The following is a 20679-nucleotide window of genomic DNA, read 5'->3' on the forward strand; positions in this document are numbered from 1 at the left end:
AATCAGAACTTCCCTTTGGCCAAGCTTTGGACTTGCTGGGAATGGACAGGACCAGGAAACTGACTGAGCCACCTCAACGAGTCCTGTGGGTAACCGAAGACCAGACTTCCAGGTGTGAGGACAAAGCTGGAAATCACTGATAACTATTCAGCATTCAGGCGAAAAGAGCCATGTTGTAATCAAGACCCAAAGACTTATGAGAAACAGAGTCAAGAGACATGAACAGAATCTGGCCATGGAGAAGAAATTTGGGATATGGAGAGTGAGGACAGTTTCTAAGGACGAAAGACAAAAGTTCATCTAAATATCTGTGCAAAAGAGGAATATGAGTGAATGTTCTATTCCTATTTTAAACAGGCCTCTGAATGTGAGCAGAAAAAACCGGTAGAGATTTCCTTCAAAGGGAGAGACAGTAGCTGCAGTGGGTATTTCCAACAGAAGGTAAGAGCTCTGAGTCAAACTCTCACTGTCCTACAGGATTAATTTCCAAACCTGTTTGCTACACTGTATTGGAGGGAGGTCCAGAATGTGTGGTACTGGGCAGAGTCCTCTTTCCTGGCTGCTACTCTTTCCTGCAGCATGAAACCTCTCAAGCACTCCTCTTGCTGACTTTCCTAGAGATTTTAACCTGACCTGGGAACACATCCATCCCAGTAATGCTCCTCCAGGTGGGCCCAGGGATTCACACTGAGTCCCACCCACTTTTTTTCCCCAGTCATCTCTTTAGTCTTACAGCTATACTTACAGTAGAAAATACTTATATAAATAAATAAATAAATATATATATATATATATATATATATAGTGGAAATACTTTTATTTCCTCCTTTCTGAGTGAAAGTACCCAAAGTAATTACAAATTTCTCTCCTCCAAAATAATTCTAAAATTTACTTTACAACTGTGTTCATACACTTCTCTTGGTAAAGGTATATAAGGTATATAAAGTGTATACAAGTATGTAAAGTTAAGTACAACAGCAGTATTAACAGAAACAACTTTAGTCTTTAACAGAGCTTCACCATATGTGAGAATTTAGGTGACTTTTGCCTAGACTTACAATCTCAAATAATAACAGTAATGGACAGTTAGGAGTAGATGCTTTTTAAGAACTTTATATATAATCTCATATTTAATCCTAGAACCTTTCTTAGTACTGTTATTAATTTGCATTTTAAACATAAGGAAATCCAAGCAAGGAGTTTTATGCATCATGTACAAAGTCATGTACCTAATTAGAGGTAGAGCTGAAATTTGAACCTAGTCTGATGCAGGAGCCCACATTTTTAGCCACTATCTCTGATGCCCATTTATTCCCTAGGTGTCAGCATCTTAGATCTGATTTTGTGCTCAGTTACTCAGTCACCCACCAAGTTCTTCTATTCATGGAATTTTCCAGGCAAGAATACTGGAGCAGGTTGCCATTATGTTAAACCAAATATAACTTGATTTTTCTCCGAGCCTTTGAATACAAACTTCATGTTCATGCAAACTAAATATCTGTCAGAAACATTTTCCAAGGGCAATCATATTGCTTTCTTAAGGATATTGTCAAATTCACTCAATGTAATGTCATTATTGGCCCTCACTAAATCTCAATTTGAGTTCCCATTGTAGTAATTACAGTTATATATTTACTCTTCATATGCATATTCTTCAATGGATATCATATCTTGATCATCTTTTTGTTTCAAGTGATTGACACAAACTGAGGTCAAAATAGAAAGCAAAAACATTTACAAATAATGGTGATATGAACAGAGGACAAATACAATGGAAAAATTCCAGTGTAGCCTGAGGTCACCGAGGAAAACCCCCTGTTATCAGGGGCGGGGAGAGGTCTGGGGAAAGAGACATTTGGCTCCCATGCCTGTTTATATTATTTCTAGGGAAAGGCCTTTGTAAATGGACTTGAGGAGCCACAGCACTGTCACAGAGTTCATCCTCCTCGGACTGTCTGCCAACCCTCACACCCAGGCTCTGCTCTTTCTGCTATTCCTGGGGATTTACCTTCTGACAATAATGGGGAACTTGATGATGTTGCTGGTGATCAAGGCTGATTTCCACCTCCACACGCCCATGTACTTCTTCCTGAGCCACCTCTCTTTCGTTGATATCTGCTTCTCTTCAGTCACAGCACCCAAGATGTTGGAGAACCTCCTGTCTCGAAGGAAAACGATATCGGTAGAGGGCTGCCTAGCTCAGGTCTTCTTTGTGTTTGTTGCTGCAGGGACCGAAGCCTGTCTGCTCTCAGTGATGGCCTATGACCGCTATGCCGCCATCTGCCACCCTCTACTCTATGGACAGATCATGAGCAAAAAGCTGTACATTCAGCTTGTGTGGGGATCGTGGGGCCTGGGCTTTCTGGACGCACTCATCAACATCTTCCTAGCTGTGAACATGATCTTCTGTGAGGCCAAAATCATCCCTCACTACAGCTGTGAAATGCCCTCTCTCCTCTCCCTGTCCTGCTCTGATATCTCCAGAAACCTCATTGCCTTGCTCTGTTCCACTCTGCTGCATGGGCTGGGAACCTTCCTTTTGGTCTCCCTATCCTATGCCCACATTATCACCGCCATCCTGAGCATCAGCTCTACCTCAGGCAGAAGCAAGGCCTTCTCCACCTGCTCTTCCCACCTCACTGCAGTGACATTGTACTTTGGCTCAGGTTTGCTCCGCCACCTCATGCCAAATTCAGGATCCCCTGCAGAACTGATCTTCTCTGTGCAATATACTGTCATCACGCCCATGCTGAATCCCCTCATTTACAGTCTGAAAAACAAGGAGGTGAAGGTGGCTCTGAAAAGAACTTTGGAAAAGTATTTGCAGCATATCAGGTGCTGAAATGAAAATATAGGATAGTGAAGAACTGGAATACATCTGCATAGAAAAGGACATTAGGTGAGTTTGCAGTAGTAAGGAGCACTCTTGAGTACTCACAATGTCAGATGCTACAACCTACATTAGAAATACATGAGAGAATGGCATAAAGTTATAGGAAGGAAAGCTCCCTTTATTTTCTTTTAAAATAATCACCTTAATCTAGAAAATTTTGTTATGAACAAATTGATCCATTTTTCTCATTCTGAAACATCTGTTTTAGTAAAATTATTAGTTTCATGAGTCTATCATTATTTTTACTAACTGGAGAATATGCTAAAAAGCCATACATTTGATAAGAATGTAGGGTCCTGGATCTTTAAGAGAAAAAAGTCATAGGTAAGGGTAGAGGGTTGAAAATAAAAGAAGTCCAACTGGGTGGCCATAGAAGACAGGCATAAAAAGCTAAAAGCTCTGCAGAGAGACAATGAATGTACAGAGATGGAGCAAAGACTCGGATAAAATTTCTAAGAACTCATGAATGTGCAGTGAAAAGTGAAACTGAAAGTTGCTCAGTCATGTCCAACTCTTTGCAATCCCATGGACTATACAGTTCATGGAATTCTCCAGGCCAGAATACTGGAGTGGGTAGCCTATCCCTTTTCCAGTGGATCTTACCAACCCAGGAATCAAACCAGGGTCTCCTGCATTGCAGGTGGATTCTTTTCCAACTGAGCTATCAGGAAAGCCCTCATGTATGTGCATAGTGCTGGCCAAATCACCAGTGTAAGAGGCTATAAGGAGGCTCTGTGGCTCTAGAAACTTTATTTCTCACATAGTCATTATTCAGACTTGCATATTCTCCAATTAGCTGATCTCATCAAGATCTTCCCCGTGTAGAGTAGGCAATGTGCCTTAGACAAATAATTTGATCTTATGACACAGGAGTCCTGAAACCATCTTTGTCCCTCACCTCTCAGCTGTCAAACAACTGGTCACTGTGTAGGGGCTGATGGTTTGCTGGTTTTAAGGCACTGCATCAATCTCACATAATTCACTGGTACCTATAAGACATAAGACCTGTAAGACATAAATCAATTCTCATGCTGCTTCTGCTTTGTTTAATCTGTATTTTGCAATCATCTAAATAACTGTAAAATGAAGAAGAATATATTTGAATCAGTTCTAATGAGATGGATGAAACTGGAGTCTATTATACAGAGTGAAGTAAGCCAGAAAGAAAAACACAAATACAGTATACTAATGCATATATATGGAATTTAGAAAGATGATAACAACAACCCTCAGAGAAGGCAATGGCACCCCACTCCGGTACTCTTGCCTGGGAAGTCCCATGGACGGAGGAGCCTGGTGGGCTGCAGTCCATGGGGTTGCTGAGGGTCGGACACGACTGAGCGACTTCACTTTCACTTTTCCATTTCATGCATTGGAGAAGGAAATGGCAACCCACTCCAGTGTTCTTGCCTGGAGAATCCCAGGGACGGGGGAGCCTGGTGGGCTGTCGTCTATGGGGTCGCACAGAGTCGGACAGGACTGAAGTGACTTAGCAGCAGTAACAACCCTGTATGCGAGACAGCAAAAGAGACACAGATGGATAGAACAGTCTTTTGGACTCTGTGGGAGAGGGAGAGGGGAGATGATTTGGGAGAATGGCATTAAAACATGTATAATATCATATAAGAAATGAATCGCCAGTCCAGGTTCGATGCAGGATACAGGAAGCTTGGGGCTGGTGCACTGGGATGACCCAGAGGGATGGTATGGGAAGGGAGGTGGGAGCGGGGTTCAGGATGGGGAACACGTGTACACCCATGGCGGATGCATGTTGATGTATGGCAAAACCAATACAATATTGTAAAGTAAAAAAATAAAATAAAATTTAAAAAAAATTTTTAAAAATAAAAATGCATTCTCCTGCTTAAAAAAAAAGAAAAAGGGCAAAAACTAAGCAAAAATATTTAAATTTACTTAATATTAACTTGAACATTTATCAGGCCTCATAAACTCAGTTCCAGTTGTCTGCTGTAAAGGCTTTTCAAGCTCATCTAGCCATTTATAACTCATAATTGTGGCCTCTTTTCAATTGATTCTCCAGAAAACTCTACATGCATTATCACCTTCCACAGGCAAAATATTCAAGGCCTTATCTGATTTCTTTAAGGTGAAGCACCAGCTAAACCTCCAAGGTCAAGCTTCTAATGGTGAAGGAACTGCACCCTGGGATGAAAGCTAGTTTAGTCAGTGCACAGATGCCACAGGATGATAGTGCTTGAGAGAAAGATACCAACAAACTCAGTCAAACCCTCTTTGGTATAAGTAAAGACATGAACTTAACTGCATGAAGACAGCCCTATAAACCAAGAGGCCCAGTACTGTTCTCTCCTTTGGAGGGGCCATGCCCTTGAACTTCAATGACCATAATGTTACCCTACTGCTTACTAGACTGCCTGATGGGTGAAAGGATTCTGTCTAGGCCGCAAAGAAGCTCTTCATGCTGTTCCCTCCGGGTTTTTTTATGTCCATCTGGCCTCCAGAAGTTTGAGAAGACCTTGCTCACATATAGTCTTCCCAAGAGGTATAAGTAACTGGTAACAATCCACCATATACCTGAGTGTTTATCACTGAGAGGTTACATTTATGCAGAAATTCTCAGTATTAGTTTACCAGAAACACCATTCCCTTAGTAGGCCTGAAGTTTCTTCCTTCAAAAGGTGACCCCAAAAGGCAATAAATATGCCAGAGAATGAGACTTGCAAAGTGACAACTCAAGACAAGTTTTTCAATTTTACCTTAATTCATTATGTCCTTTGCTTTTTTACTGTTAAAATCTTTGCAATCTATTTTATTCCATTTATCATTTTATCTTAAAAAAATCACACAAAAATGTACAAAACACATCTGTACAAGTTAGATTAATTATGAAATGAATGCACATGTACTCACTCCTCAGCTTAAGAAAGTATTCATTTTACCATCTCTTTGCCATGACTCAAAACTGACACTACTCTGAATTTTTAATTATTCCCTTGATTTTCATTATGTAATTTAGTTTTACCTGTTTCTGAATTTAAATAAATAGAATTAAGACACATGTATTTTGGAGACTTGCTTCTTTTCACTCACATGAAGTTATCACCAGTCAGAGACTCTGGCTTTGGCACTCACCTGTGATGTGTCTAAAATTACTAACATAGTCTGCTGCCTGTCTTACTAAGGGGTTCTAAGTTTTGGCAACTTTCTCAGGTTGGGGCTTAGAGACCAAATGTACCTTCTGATAAGGCCTACACTAGTGTGTAGAAGAACTGAAATGATGACCTGAAAAATTCAGATGGTAAATTCCAACATCCTGGAAATTTTCAGATTTAAATTAAATTAAAAGAATTAATTTAATTCACTATTTCATTTTGATATTATAGTATCAAAATTCAACAGAATTTGAAAAACCCAGAGATTAAAACAGTTCCTTAAAATTGACCAGTTGGTTTTCCTTTGCCTCTGACAATTGGATTTAACCTCTGAGGCTGAATGTTGCTATTTTGGTCAGAATGCAGATATTCTGGATGTATGAAGAGATAGGAGGATAGGACGTTGAATGAGTATCTAACAGGAATTTTGTGGGAAAGAGAGTGAAGAACTGAGAAATTCCCTGGAATAGCAGGACTGGAACTTGTTATTGTGGATTCAAAGATTCAGAGTTTGTGTCATTAGCCAAGGCCAATATTATGAACAAGCCTCAGAATTCTGGTAGACAGGTAAATATATTGTTGAGAGGCCACCTGCCAATGAGGTCACAGTAAGGAGCTCAATCTGAGCCGCAGAGCAGGGTTAAATCTTGGCACACAAAAAAAATGAAATGACTTGAATACTTCCATAGCTGGTGTACTGGTTAAGTGATAGACTCTGAAATTTTGATTGTAGCTTTATCTCTTAGAGCTATGTAACCTTGATTTTTAAACCTTTGGTGACCTCATAACATATTTTTATGGGGAATAAATGTGTTAATACTTAGTAAATCATTTAGATGTGACTGCAACATACACTGTATTATATAGGTAGTTTTTTACATATTTATTTGTGTATTTTTGGCTGTGCTGGGTCTTCACTGCTGCACAGGCTTTTCTCTGGTTGTGGTCAGTGGGGGCTACTCTCTAGTTATGGTGTGCAGATTTCTCATTGCTGCAGAGGCTTCTCTTGCTGCAGAGCCTGGGCTCTAGAGCACAGGCTCAACAGTTGTGACACATAGGCTTAGTTGCTCTGGGGCATGTGGAATCTTCCCCAACCAGGGATTAAATCAGTGTCTCCTGCATTAGGAGGCAGATTCTTTGCCCCTGGGCCACCAGGGAAGCCCTGTTTTTTACATTTTAAATATGTTAGCTCAACAAAGGCATATAGAATTCTCTGACCTGTGTGTGCTTTGTATGGTATCTTACACATCGAGAACTCAATAAATAATTTTTGAAATAATCAATACTTAGTACAACTCATTGCTAAAACAATGACTAGATATCTGGATAAGGGAAGGAGGAAGGAAGAAGAGGAGAGATGTATGATAAGTGCCTAGATAGTTTCTTGGTGGTGCTGATAGCTTTTCCAATGCATATAGGTGAAGCTCACTAAGTGACATGGAATAAAGTCATCTAATCAAACCAATAGTGCAAGATTCAGAGAATAAGTCCGGTACATTTCAGATTTAGGAATGACAGTGAGTTGGGGAAGAAGTGCCTTCAGAGAAGCGGAGAGCCAGCCCAATGAGATGCATCACCCTGAAGCAGAGGAACACGGCCAGAGAGAAGGATGAATACGCAGTCTGCTACCAACTGCTATTTGGGAATGCAGTCAGGAAATTTCTTGTAAAGGGAAATTCAGTGCATCATATAGGTAACAATTCATATAATTTATGTATTTCAAGAAGACAGCTGTGGAAAGAATAAGACCTAGTATGAGGAGAAGAAAAAAGGAAGCTGAAGATCAGGGATAAAGATATGAGTGGAAAGGAATGGTTCAATTAAGGTCAAAAGTGTGAAAGGAGGATAAACAGAAAGTATAAAAAAAGGATGTTAGAAATTAATCCAAACAATGGTAATCATAATAGATATAAATGGCTTAATTCTATATATAAATGGCTTACTTCCACAGTTAAAAAACAAAACTTATAAGCTGTAGAAAAAACATATATTGTTTAGAGGAGACACCTCTAAAACATAAGGATAAAGAAAATTCAAAAAAAATCAAAGAGTGGAAAAAGGCATGAGAGACAAATATAAACCAAATTATTACATTATATCATAGAAAACAAATATGGCTAAAGAATTTTATGAGACAAAATGTGTCACCCGAAATGATAAAAGTTCAAGTGATTGGTTAGAAAATGTAATTTTAAATAGGGTCAAAAATTTTAATCTATAGGGAGAAGGGAATCAAAACTGTAGCTTAAGGTCACTGAGGAAAACCCACTGTTATAGGGCAAGAGGAACAGAAAAAAGTCCTATATACAGGAAAAGGGCAGGGATATTATTAGTCAGCCGGAGGAAAAAGAGATAGAGGACTACTTTCTTACCCCATATACAAAAATAAACTCAAAATGGATAAAAGACTTCAAAGCATAAAACTCTTAGAAGAAAACATAGGTTGTAACCTCTTTGACACTGATCTTAGCAGTATTTTGGAGGAACTGTCTCCTTAGGCAAAGAAAACAAAAGCAAAAATATATGTCAAACTAAAAAGTTTTTTGCACAGTGAAGAAAACCATCAACAAAGCAAAAAGAGAACCTACTGAATGGGAGAAGAGATTATAAGATGATATATCCAATAAGGTTTTAATATCTAAGATTTACAAAAAACTCATACAATTCAGTATCAAACAACAACAGCAGCAAACAATTGAAAAATGGGCAGAAGACCTGAATAGACATTTTTCCAAGGAAGACACGCAAATAAATGGCCCATCGGCACATGAAAAGGTACTCAACGTCACTAACCATCAGGGAAATGGAAATCAAAACCACAACAAGCTAATCACCTCACACCTGTCCGAGTGACTATTACCATAAAGACAAGAAACAACAAGTGTTGGAGAGGATGTGGAGAAAAAGGAATCCTCATGTGCAGTTGGCGGGAATATAAACTGGTACAGTCACTTCAAAAAAACAGTATGGAGGTCCCTCAAAAAACTAAATATAAATTCAGCAATTCCACTTCTGAGTATCTATCTAAAGAAAATTAAAACACTAATTCAAAAAGCTATGTATATCCCTGTGTTCGCTGCAGCACTGTTTATAATACCCAAGATATTGAAGCAACTTCAGTGTCTGTCAAGAGATGAAAGGATAAAGAAGATAGGTTTTACACACACACACACACACACATACACACAATGGAATAATATCTAGCCATAAAAAAATAAATCTAGTAATCTGTGGCAGCATGGCTTGATCTGGAGGATATTATCTAAGTGAAATAAGTCAGTCAGAGAAAAACAAATACCATATGACTTTTTTAATATATGGATTCTGAAAAAAAAAAACAAAAAAAAAAGATCAAAGAGAACAGAAATAGACTAATAAATACAAAGTACCAACTGGTGGTTGCCAGAGTTGGGGGACAGACGGAATAGGTGAGGGGATTAAGAGGTATAAACTTCCAACTAGAAGATAAATGTGTGTGTGTGTGTGTGTGTGTGTATCCAACTCTTTGTGACCCCACAGGCTGTAGCCTGCCAAGTTCCTCTGTCTATGGAATTTTCCAGGCAAGAATAATGTAGTGGGTTGCCATTTCCTCCTTCAGGGGATCTTCCCTACCCAGGGATTTTTTTTTTTTTTTAACTTTACAATATTGTATTGGCTTTGCCATACATTGACATGAATCCACCACAGGTGTATATGTGTTCCCCATCCTGAACACCCCTGCCACCTCCCTCCCTATCCCATCCCTCTTGGTCATCCCAGTGCACCAGCCCCAAGCACCCTGTATCATGCATCGAACATGGACTGGTGATTTGTTTCACATATGATAATTTACATGTTTCAATGCAATTCTCCCAACCTCGCCAACCTCGCCCTCTCTCACAGAGTCCAAAAGACTGTTCTATACATCTGAGTCTCTTTTGCTGTCTCACATACAGGGTTATAGTTACCATCTTTCTAAATTCCATATATATGCGTTAGTATACTGTATTAACCTAGATGGCATATTCAAAAGCAGAGACATTACTTTGCCAACAAAGGTCTGTCTAGTCAAGGCTATGGTTTTTCCAGTAGTCATGTATGGATGTGAGAGTTGGACTGTGAAGAAAGCTAAACGCTGAAGAATTAATGCTTTTGAACTGTGGTGTTGGAGAAGACTCTTGAAAGTCCCTTGGACTGCAAGGAGATCCAACCAGTCCATTCTAAAGGAGATCAGTCCTGGGTGTTCTTTGGAAGGAATGATGCTAAAGTTGAAACTCCAGTACTTTGGCCACCTCATGCGAAGAGTTGACTCATTGGAAAAGACCCTGATGTTGGGAGGGATTGGGGGCAGGAGGAGAAGGGGACGGCAGAGGATGAGATGGCTGGATGGCATCACCGACTCGATGGATGTGAGTTTGAGTGAACTCCGGGAGTTGGTGATGGACAGGGAGGCCTGGTGTGCTGCGATTCATGGGGTCGCAGAGTCAGACAAGACTAAGTGACTGAACTGAACTAATACTGTATTGGTGTTTTGTTTTGTTTTTTTCTGGCTTACTTCACTCTATATCATAGGCTCCAGTTTCATCCACCTCATTAGAACTGATTCAAATGTATTCTTTTTTTTTTTCTGAGCATGCCTAGTAATCTTTTTTTTTTAACTTTACAATATTGTATTGGTTTTGCCATATATCAAAATGTATTCTTTTTAATGGCTGAATAATATTCCATTGTGTATATGTACCACAGCTTTCTTATCCATTCGTCTGCTGATGGACATCTAAGTTGCTTCCACGCCCTGGCTATTATAAACAGTGCTGCATGAACATTGGGGTACACGTGTCTCTTTCAATTCTGGTTTCCTCAGTGTGTATGCCCAGCAGTGGGATTGCTGGGTCATTAGATCAGATCAGATCAGTCGCTCAGTCATGTCCGACTCTTTGTGACCCCATGAATCGCAGCACACCAGGCCTCCCTGTCCATCACCAACTCCGGGAGTTCACTGAGACTCATGTCCATTGAGTCAGTGATGCCATCCAGCCATCTAATCCTCTGTCGTCCCCTTCTCCTCTTGCCCCCAATCCCTCCTGGCATCAGAGTCTTTTCCAATGAGTCAACTCTTCGCATGAGGTGGCCAAAGTACTGGAGTTTCAGCTTAAGGCAGTTCTATTTCCACTTTTTTAAGGACTCTCCACACTGTTCTCCATAGTAGCTGTACCAGTTTGCATTCCCACCAACAGTGTAAGAAGGTTCCCTTTTCTCCACACGCTCTCCAGAATTTATTGCTTGTAGACTTTTGGATAGCAGCCATTCTGACTGGTGTGAAGTGGTACCTCATTGTGGTTTTGATTTGCATTTCTCTGATAATGAGTGATGTTGAGCATCTTTTCATGTGTTTGTTAGCCATCTGTATGTCTTCTTTGGAGAAATGTCTATTTAGTTCTTTGGCCCATTTTTTGATTGGGTCGTTTATTTTTCTGGCATTGAGCCAGAAAATATATTAATCTAAATATATCTAAAATATATTAAGACCTCATACAACTCAGTAGCAAAAATAATCTGATTTTTTTAAAGGGCAGAGAATCTGAAAAGGTATTTTTTTCCCAAAAAGACTTATGGATATGCTAGCAGGTATTGATTGATACATGAAGAGATTCTAAATCACTAGTCATTCAGGAAATGCAAATCAAAACTACAATGAGAAATCACCTCACACCTGTCAGAATGGCTATTATCAAAAAGTCAAGAAATAACAAGTGTCAGTGAGGATATGGAGAAAAGGAAAACCTCCTGCATTGTTGGGGGGAAAGTAAATCACTGCATCCAGTATCAAAAATATTGGATTGGCCAAAAAGTTCATTCAAGTATTCTTTTTTCTGTAAGATATGAAAAACTCAGACAAATTTTTTGGCCAACCCAGTAGTATGGAAGTTTCCCCAAAAAACTTAAAAATAGAACGATCATATGATGCAGCAACTCTACTTCTGGGTAAAAACAACAAGTGTCCATCAAGGAATAAACAGTTAAAGAAGATGTGATACAGATATACAGTTGAGCCTTGAACAGGCAGGATTGTTCAAGTATAACTTAAACCAATACCACAGTGAAAAATTCAAGTATAACTTTACAGTCTGCCTTCTATATCCTCAGATTCAACCAGCTGCAGATTGTGTTGTACTGTAGTAAGCATTTAGTGAAAAAGAATCCATATTAAGTGAATCCACGCAGTTCAAACCCATGTTATTCAAGGGTAAACTGTGTGTATTGATATAAATAGATACAGATGGATATAGATATAGATAGATACTGTGGCCAACTTGGATCCACTTGCCCAATGTGCGGCAAAACCAATCCACTGGGTTGTGGTGAAGGAAAGTACAGTGTTTATTTCAGGGCCGAGCAAGAAAAATAAGTGGCCAATGCTCAAAAGACCCAAACTCAATGGCTTTCAGGGAAGGGTTTTTGATGGTAACATTAGACATAAAAGTACATGATCAGCTTATGGACATCCTTCTGATTTGTTGATGATGAGGTAACAGGATAATATTTTGGGAATCTCAATCACCAACCTTCTGATTCCAACAGGTCTGGGGTCCATGTGCTGGGGGTCAGCATACAGTTAACTTCTTCCACCTGGTGGAGGTTTTAGCATCTGATAAACAACTCAAGGACATGACTCAGAATATTATCTATAGCACTTGAGGAAGAATTAAGGGTCCATGACATTGTTCTATGGCTAAAACTTTTATTCTTTTGCCTTGCTTGATTGTTTTCCTTTGCTTCTGCATTTTCTTACTTCTCTGACTATATCTGCTCTTTGGAACTCAGGGATGGCTTAGGAGGCTAAAGCTATTCTACAAATAAGTGGCAGGGAACATGGAGGGGCTGTCTCTCCTGGAGAAGGCCCCACAGGGTCCTGTCCATCTTTGAGGTATATAGATAGAGATATTATTCAGTCATGAGAAAAAACGGAAATCCTGGCATTTGCAACACCATGAATGGACCTTGAGGACATTATGCTAAGTGAGATAAGTCAGACAGAGAAAGACAAATATTACATGGTATCATTTATATGTGGAATCTAAAAGTCAAACTCATAAAAATAGAAAGTAGAATGGTAGTTAACAAAAGCTGAGGAATAGTGGGGAATAGTGGAATATGAGAGATATTGTCTAGCAGTACAAACTTGTAACTAGTAGATAAATAAGCTCTGGAGATCTAATGTACTTTATAGAGATTATAAACAATAGTACTATATTATAAACATCAAGCTTGCAAAGAGACTAGATCTTAATTGTTCACCAAAAAAAAAAAAATTTACGCGTCTTGACAGATGTGTTAGCTAATGCTACAGTGGCAACCATATTGATACGTATATACTTGTATCATATCAGTAGAGTGTAAACTTATACAATGTTACCTATCAATTATATCTCAATTTCATTTTTTAAATAAAAATAAAGCAAAAATTTCACATAAACTGAGCTGATTTTCATTACAGTCCAACAACTCGTTCCCAAAGATGAGGATGCCTTCTACAAGGTGATTGTGCTGATCTGTACATTGCTTTTCACAGCACTGTTGTATAAAATAAGCTTTCACAGATGCATTCAATTCAATTTGGGTAGTGTCATTGCTAACTGTTTCTGATTTTTTAAAACCGATTTAGTAACAAAATTGTTCATCCCAGGTGTGTTTAAGCCAGTCCAGCTTCAATGCATGGGACAGGGCACTCAGGGCCAGTGCACTGGGACAACCCTGAGGGCTGGGATGGGGAGGGAGGAGGGAGGAGGGGTTCAGGATCGGGGACACATGTACATCCATGGCTGATTCATCTGAATGTATGGCAAAGCCCACTACAGTATTGTAAAGTAATTAGCCTCCAATTAAAATAAATAAATTCACACACACACACACACACACACACAAACTACAGTTTCTTGTGAATATGGGAAAGTGAGCTGTCAGGTGAATTATGTCTTGCTAAACACCTTCCTTGATTATTTCCTAATAAAGTATCCCTCCAGTAAGTGGCCAATAGGCAAAGACTTTTCAGCTTGCCTACTATTCTTTTCTTAGCCACACCTCAAGACATGCGGGATCTTAGTTCCCTTGAACCCACACCCTCTGCAGGGGAAGCACAGAGTCTTAACTGCTGGACTGCCAGGTAAGTTCCTCAGCTTGCCTGCTTTTAAAACCCACACTATTCCAGGGTTTACAGTAAGAACTTCAATCCTAAAGTTCTATAGTTTATATCTGTGAGATTCCCCTAGGAGTTCTATAGCCTTCACTCTTCTAAGTTCAAAATTTGGCTTCAGATTTGACCTCAGGGACTACAGCTCTCTTGCACTGCTAAGTTTCATCAGCTCCACCAGCTTCTCTGGCTTCCCTTCAGCTAGATTCTATCTGAAAATCACTTGCTTCACTGATATTCTTTGCCTGGTATATAAACTCACACAGAGTGTTAAATGAAGAATAGCTTCTGTGAATTGGCTTGGGATGACATGAGAGAAATTTCTCCTGTGCTCCTGTCAGGATTTGAAAGTGGCAGGACCAAGGCAGCTTTCAACTTCTTCATCTGAAGTAGTCAGTTTTCTCTCCCTTGTGATATTTGTAAATAGAAAACCTTAACATGTACACTTTATGGAATTCACCTGAAGAATTATTGATTTTCCCTGTGAGTAGTGGTCACCTGACCAAAGATGACTTCTTATGTCACAGTGAGACTAGAGGCAAAAGATGAGCTTTATGCCACAAAAACCCAGACCTCTATGATTTCTCTAAAATTTTCCTTCATTCCCACCTGGGACTTCCAGTTTCTGTTTTCTTTTCCTTCTCCAGCCTTCTGCACCTGGCTTTCTCAAGCACTTTCTTTTATCTTAAGTTCTCCCATCATCTTTTCCTTGTGCTGCAGTCTGAGTTTCACACACTAAGAACTTTATGGGTGTCTCTCTCCTTTGAAGCTCTTAGCATCTACTAAATAAATCCTATCTATGCTTTTTAGAGTTAAGCACAAACTGGTTATGTGATCTTCATTGATCTGGGGAGCTTAAAGCAAGAGCCTGAAGATCCCCATTCTGGGGAGGAATAGGAAAAAGCATAACATAGTTGATAAACTTTAGTAGCCTGACATCCTCCTCCTTCTTTTAGACTCTAAATACATGTGCTAAAAATAGTTCACCTTTCTGCTATTATTAAGCATCTTAGTCATCAACAATACTCTGGTCATCAACAAAATTCATGGTTAAAGGAGACCAGGAAGAGCAGGATCCGGTGAAGATTATAAGGAGAATATTAAGGTATGCAAAGTCTGTCTTCCATGAATACAAACCACATGTCCTCCATCCCTTCTCTCATTTTCCCCTTCTGTCCTTTTCAAGTTGTGCTTGGGATACCCATATTCCGTATACTCTTCTGAGTTTCTTATATTTCCAATAATTGTTACCCAGACCATTTCTGCCTTCCAACACTATACTTGTCTCTCTTTCTATTTTCATTAAGCTGTCCATCCAGTCATTAATGTAATTAGTGGATATTTTGTGTGTGATTACACTTAGTAGCCTGGAGAAGGAAGTGGCAGCCCACCCCAGTGTTCTTGCCTGGAGAATTCCATGGACAGAGGAGCCTGGTGGGCTGCAGCCCATGGAGTCGCAAAGAGTCAGACACAATTGAGCAACTTTCACATATACTTAGTAGATAAATCTGGAGACTGTTTTCTTAGAATATCTTTTTGGGAATGATGTAAGATCATTGGATATAAATGAATTAATAATTTATAATGGCATTTATGTTCTTTTGCTTTCTGAATTTGTTGAATTTTAAATTTAGGCAAATGTTGATTTAAGTAAAATGAATTCACAGTAGTGTAAACACAAGTAAAAAATAATAGGGTAGAAAGTGATAATTATTTTTTATTATTCTTCAGTGATCCAGAAATGCAATATCTTGCTCTTCCTCTCTATAAGATAATATCTGACATGAACATTTATAAGATATTAAGAGCTGACCTATTTTAAGAAGTGCTCACACACAGTTACCCAGCAAATTGGTAAATAGCACATTTCTATTAAGAGGATCACCTTGAGCTTTATGTTCTTATCTTCCCCTCTTCTCTATGTAAGCATCAAAACTTCTCTCTACCTTTTTCTGAATTTCAAAATAAGCATTCAACTTTAATGTGAATTGAAGCCACTGTGTTCCCTTTCAAGGTAAGTGACAAGAATTTGAAATTAGTATATAACCTTCACTGCAAGGTTGAAATGAAGTTCTGTCTTTGCATGCTCACAGTCAGAGGATCTATGTTGGGAGTCAGAGGGAGAAAATCATAGAATCTTACAACCTGGGCTTCCACTTGCCTTGCTGATGGGCTTTGTGAGACATTAGCAGAAGACAGAGGTTTTCAAATATTGGATCTTTCACGGTTTCTCCAAAGTCCTTTGGATATCCTAGAGTTTTCTCAGGCTGAGTGCTGGAAACAAAACTTGGATAATAACTAGGTCTACACTGAGAGTAAATATGGAAAACTGGAGAATAAATGTGGAGCAAATGTGGCCAAACTGTGTCTGACCAAAATTGGAAAGTAAATTACAAATTTTGAGAAATTTTCCAGTTAAAGTGAATGGACTGGATTGACCACTTTGCTACTGAAGAACACAAAGAATTGTTTATTTCTGTAAGATTTTACAAACTCAAAGACAGGAAAAATTGACTTTTCCATTTGGTTATCATTCCATTATTCATCTTTACTGAAGAGTAAATATTAATTTAGGTCACCATGTTGGACTACAACTTACTCACCAGATAGAATCAAGAGGTAATTTCATTATGGGTTCTGATAGGGGGTGAAAGTATAAGAACTTGTCTAAACAGAAATAGAAAAATAAAGGAAAGTTAGGAAAAGCAGGGCATTGGCTAGCCCAGCAAGAATTGAATCTACTCTGGTAAGTTCTTTGGGCAAGAACAACTGAGACTTTGGTGAGATTCCCAAGGTGAAAGCTTGGGAAATTCGAAGTTGATTCCCAGTTCTAGTTGCCAGATCAAGATTTCAGCGAGGAATTATCATACCAGGAAAGAGCACTCATGACAGAACAGAGTCTGAGATTTCATGCTGGCTACAAAAAAATTAACCAGTGCAAGAACTCAACCCTGGGTTCTGGAAAAATATAACTGGAAAAACAGGACAAATAAGTGTATTGACACAACAATTCAGCAAAGGTTGAGCAAGGTCTTTTTGCCCAATCTATTGTAAGTAAGCCTAGTGCAAAATAAATCTATAATACTTTGAGTAATTAGATATATGACAGAACTGATGAAGTAATGCATAACTGAATGAAATAGATGGTTTCCTTGCTGAATTGACAGGATGGAAAATGGAGTGGACAAATGAAATATTAAGTGACTAAACAAATTAGTAACTGATCAATAAATTATCTGATGGATAGATGAATAATTGTCATGTTTTTAAGCAACCTTCTGAATGTGGCCCAAAATGAGCTAGTAGGTACTCCTCAGAGGGAATGAATCTTTAGGTGCCAGCTAGTACAATAGAAAGTAAGTCCTCTGCAATCACAAAACCCCACAGAGCCTTCCTTTTCTTTACAACTTCCCAGTCATCCTCAAGTTGTTTATTTCTGAAACCAGAGATCAAACTGGTATGGGGGAGGGCAGGGAGGAGGCAGGTATTCCTCAAACAAAGCACACACAATATGTTCTAAACTAGTTTCATTATTTCTATATTCAACAAATATTGAGGACCCATCATATGCCTCTCATTCTGCTGTAGTTCAAGATTTAAGATAATTAAGATGATTGAATACCAGATCTGTTCTCCATAAGCAAGCAATATGCTTGGAGAAAAAGGAAATAGTACTCACACATTCTGCTGAAAACCAGAGCAATAGATATCCAAACGAAGGTCGAAAGAGTTTACAGAATAAGGAGTAAAAGAGAACACAGAGTGGAGATAAGCAAACAGGTTTAAGAAAATGGATATCAGCTGGTCAGAACATAAAAATCAAAGATAATGATAGCTTCATAGACCTGCTGCTGCTGCTAAGTCGCTTCAGTCGTGTCCAACTCTGTATGAATGTAAATCTTACCCACTCACTTACTCTTTCAATAGCAGCAAGTTACTACAAAAGTTTCAGATTGAATTTCCTTCTTCTAAAATTTGAGATAATTCAGCACTTATAGTTTTGTTGTGATCTTCCAGTACAGGGAAAGCTAAATGTTTGATAATACCTAGACATAACTGACACACACACACACACAAAATGACAGATATCATTCTTTTCTATAATCTGTGCAGGAAGAGAAGGAAGACATATATAAGGGAGGAGGTAGAAATTATAGTGAATATTCAAGAGCAATGGGATTTGGGTCAAAATTTAAAGAGAAAAAATTTCAAAGACTACCAGTTGAAGGCAGAGAATAGAAGAGTAATGAGGTCACCAGAACAAATACAATCTGACAATTGGTGCCCTGATTCTGCAACTGGAGGCACACCAGAACCACCCAGGTTTACTGGTTTTGACCAGTAGTGTTACAGAATAAAAGCAAGGGATGGTAGGGAATTTCCTAGGGGTCCAGTGGTTAGGACTCTGCGTTTTCACTGCAGAGGGTGTGGGTTCAATCCCTGGTCAAGGAACTAAGATCCTGCAAGCCATGCAGTACAGCTGAAAAAAACAAATCACAAGGGATAGTTCAAGATGAAACCAGTTAGTCATAGACTAGACTGAAAAATTAAATAAAGTTCTCCAGAGCTATTTTGGTAGAGGAGCCACAAAGGGAAAGAACATAGATAGATGGACTGGCTCATGTTTCCAGGAGTTAAACAGCTGGCAATTGAGTCAAATAAGAATTTGGGGAAAGGAGGAAGACTTTTTTTTTAACTCCTTGTAAAAGATGAGCAGGCTGAGAGAGACATATGTGTGCATGGAATGAAATAAGAACTCTGAGATGGCATGAAGAGGAGGTGAATACATCACACTTCTTTCTGCTTTCATTCCAGTGGAACACCTTCTCTCATGGCTTTAGGAAACCATAGCACCATTACAGAACCTCCTAACCCTGATAGGGAATCTGATGATGATGACTGTCATCAGGATGGAATCACACCTCCATTCACCCATGTACTTCTTCCTCAGTCACCTCTCTTTCCTGGATCTTTGTTTAACTTCAGTCACTGTGCCCAAGATGCTAGAGAATCTCCCGTCTCAGAAGAAATCAATTTCAGTAGAAGGTTGCCTTGCCCAGGCTTTTTTTGTGTTTTCCATGGCAGGGACGGAAGCCTTCATGCTCTCTGTCATGGCTTATGACCACTACACTGCCATCTGTCACCCTTTGCTCTATGGCCAGCTGATGAGTAAACAGCTATGTTTATATGTGATCTAGTATGGCTCTCCTGGAGACTGGGCTTTCTGGATGCTCTCATTAACACCCTCATGACTTTGAGCTTGGACTTCTGTGGGGCACATGTCATGCCTCACTTCAGCTGTGAGCTGTCATCTCTATTCTCTCTCTCTTGCTCTGATATCTCCATCAACTTTTCAGTCCTGGGGTTCTCCACCATTGTGCATGCTTCTGGAACTTTACTCCTGGTCTTCTTCTCATATGCCCGCATTGTCTCCACCATCCTGAACATCAGCTCCACTGCAGGCAGAAGGAAGGCCTTCTCTACCTGTTCTTCCCACCTCACTGCAGTGAGCTTCTTCTATGGATCTGCTTTTCTTCGCTATCTCATGCCAACCTTAAGTTCCCCGCTGGAGTTGATTTTTTCCCTGCAGTACAGTGTGGTCACTCCCCTAGTGAATCCCCTTGTCTACAGCCTGAAGAACAAGGAAGTAAAAGAAGCTCTGAAAAGAATGTGGCAAAAAGGCTTACAGCATTTCAGACAGCAGAGAACAGGTAGGGAATGACTGGGAAATGCAAAAGCATCTCATCAGATGTTTGAATAACAAGTTGAGGAAAACTTTTCTTAGTTCATAACAGATATGACAAAATATCTTACAAGAACCTGTTTCATTTGAAATTATTGAGAAAATCCAAGAGCTACTTGCTGTTTTTGTTCAGTCAGTTTGCTCAGGGACAAAGCAATGCATCAGTTAATTATTTCAGTCCAGGAGATTGAGATAATTTGGTACAGATTAATTCTCTTTTTTATTTATGAAACATTCCCATTGAGATTAGCACTGAGAAAATTGTCTAGAACCTGAATTCTTATCTGAATCTGAGATTTATAGGGGGAGTTTTACTAGAAATAAAAGAGGCAAGGTCACTGATAATAAAGAGTCATAAATTTTAGACTCAGGGTTGGGATTGAGCTTAAATTGGAGAGGGATTTGGAGAAAATATAGAAGCCAGGAATTACTGAGAGAGGGGGTATGCTATTAAAGCAAAGCAGATGTTACCCATTCTCTGTACCTTTCCTGGCACCTTTGACTGGTGGCAAAAGGGAGGGAATCCACTCTGAGGATGGCTCAACCCTGCTGTCTCACTGGGGGCACCACTGTTAGGTGCTGAGGAAGTACTGAGGCCAGGTGGCAGGCCATGAGCATGGAAAAGTGCCGCTGATGCTGGGAGTACTGAAGGGACGCTACCTTTCCTCCATCAGAACCATATTAGCTGTCTCTTTTAGTTTCTGCCCATACTTCTCACTGGCTGAGGCTAATCAGAAGCCAG

General features: G+C 39.4%; 1 protein-coding gene and 1 pseudogene across 1 annotated transcript; both read left to right on the forward strand.

Moving 5' to 3' along the window:
• The first annotated feature begins 874 nt into the window (after positions 1-874).
• LOC129653039 (olfactory receptor 8S1-like) lies at positions 875-4005 on the forward strand. The gene has a single exon (XM_055582293.1). The coding sequence runs from the start codon at positions 1904-1906 to the stop codon at positions 2840-2842; it is 939 nt and encodes a 312-aa protein (XP_055438268.1). The 5' UTR covers positions 875-1903; the 3' UTR covers positions 2843-4005.
• A 15046-nt stretch (positions 4006-19051) lies between these two features.
• LOC129650515 (olfactory receptor 8S1-like) lies at positions 19052-19916 on the forward strand (annotated as a pseudogene).
• Positions 19917-20679: the final 763 nt, after the last annotated feature.

The sequence above is a fragment of the Bubalus kerabau genome, chromosome 1 (assembly GCF_029407905.1).
Source record: "Bubalus kerabau isolate K-KA32 ecotype Philippines breed swamp buffalo chromosome 1, PCC_UOA_SB_1v2, whole genome shotgun sequence".
Lineage (NCBI taxonomy): Eukaryota > Metazoa > Chordata > Mammalia > Artiodactyla > Bovidae > Bubalus > Bubalus kerabau.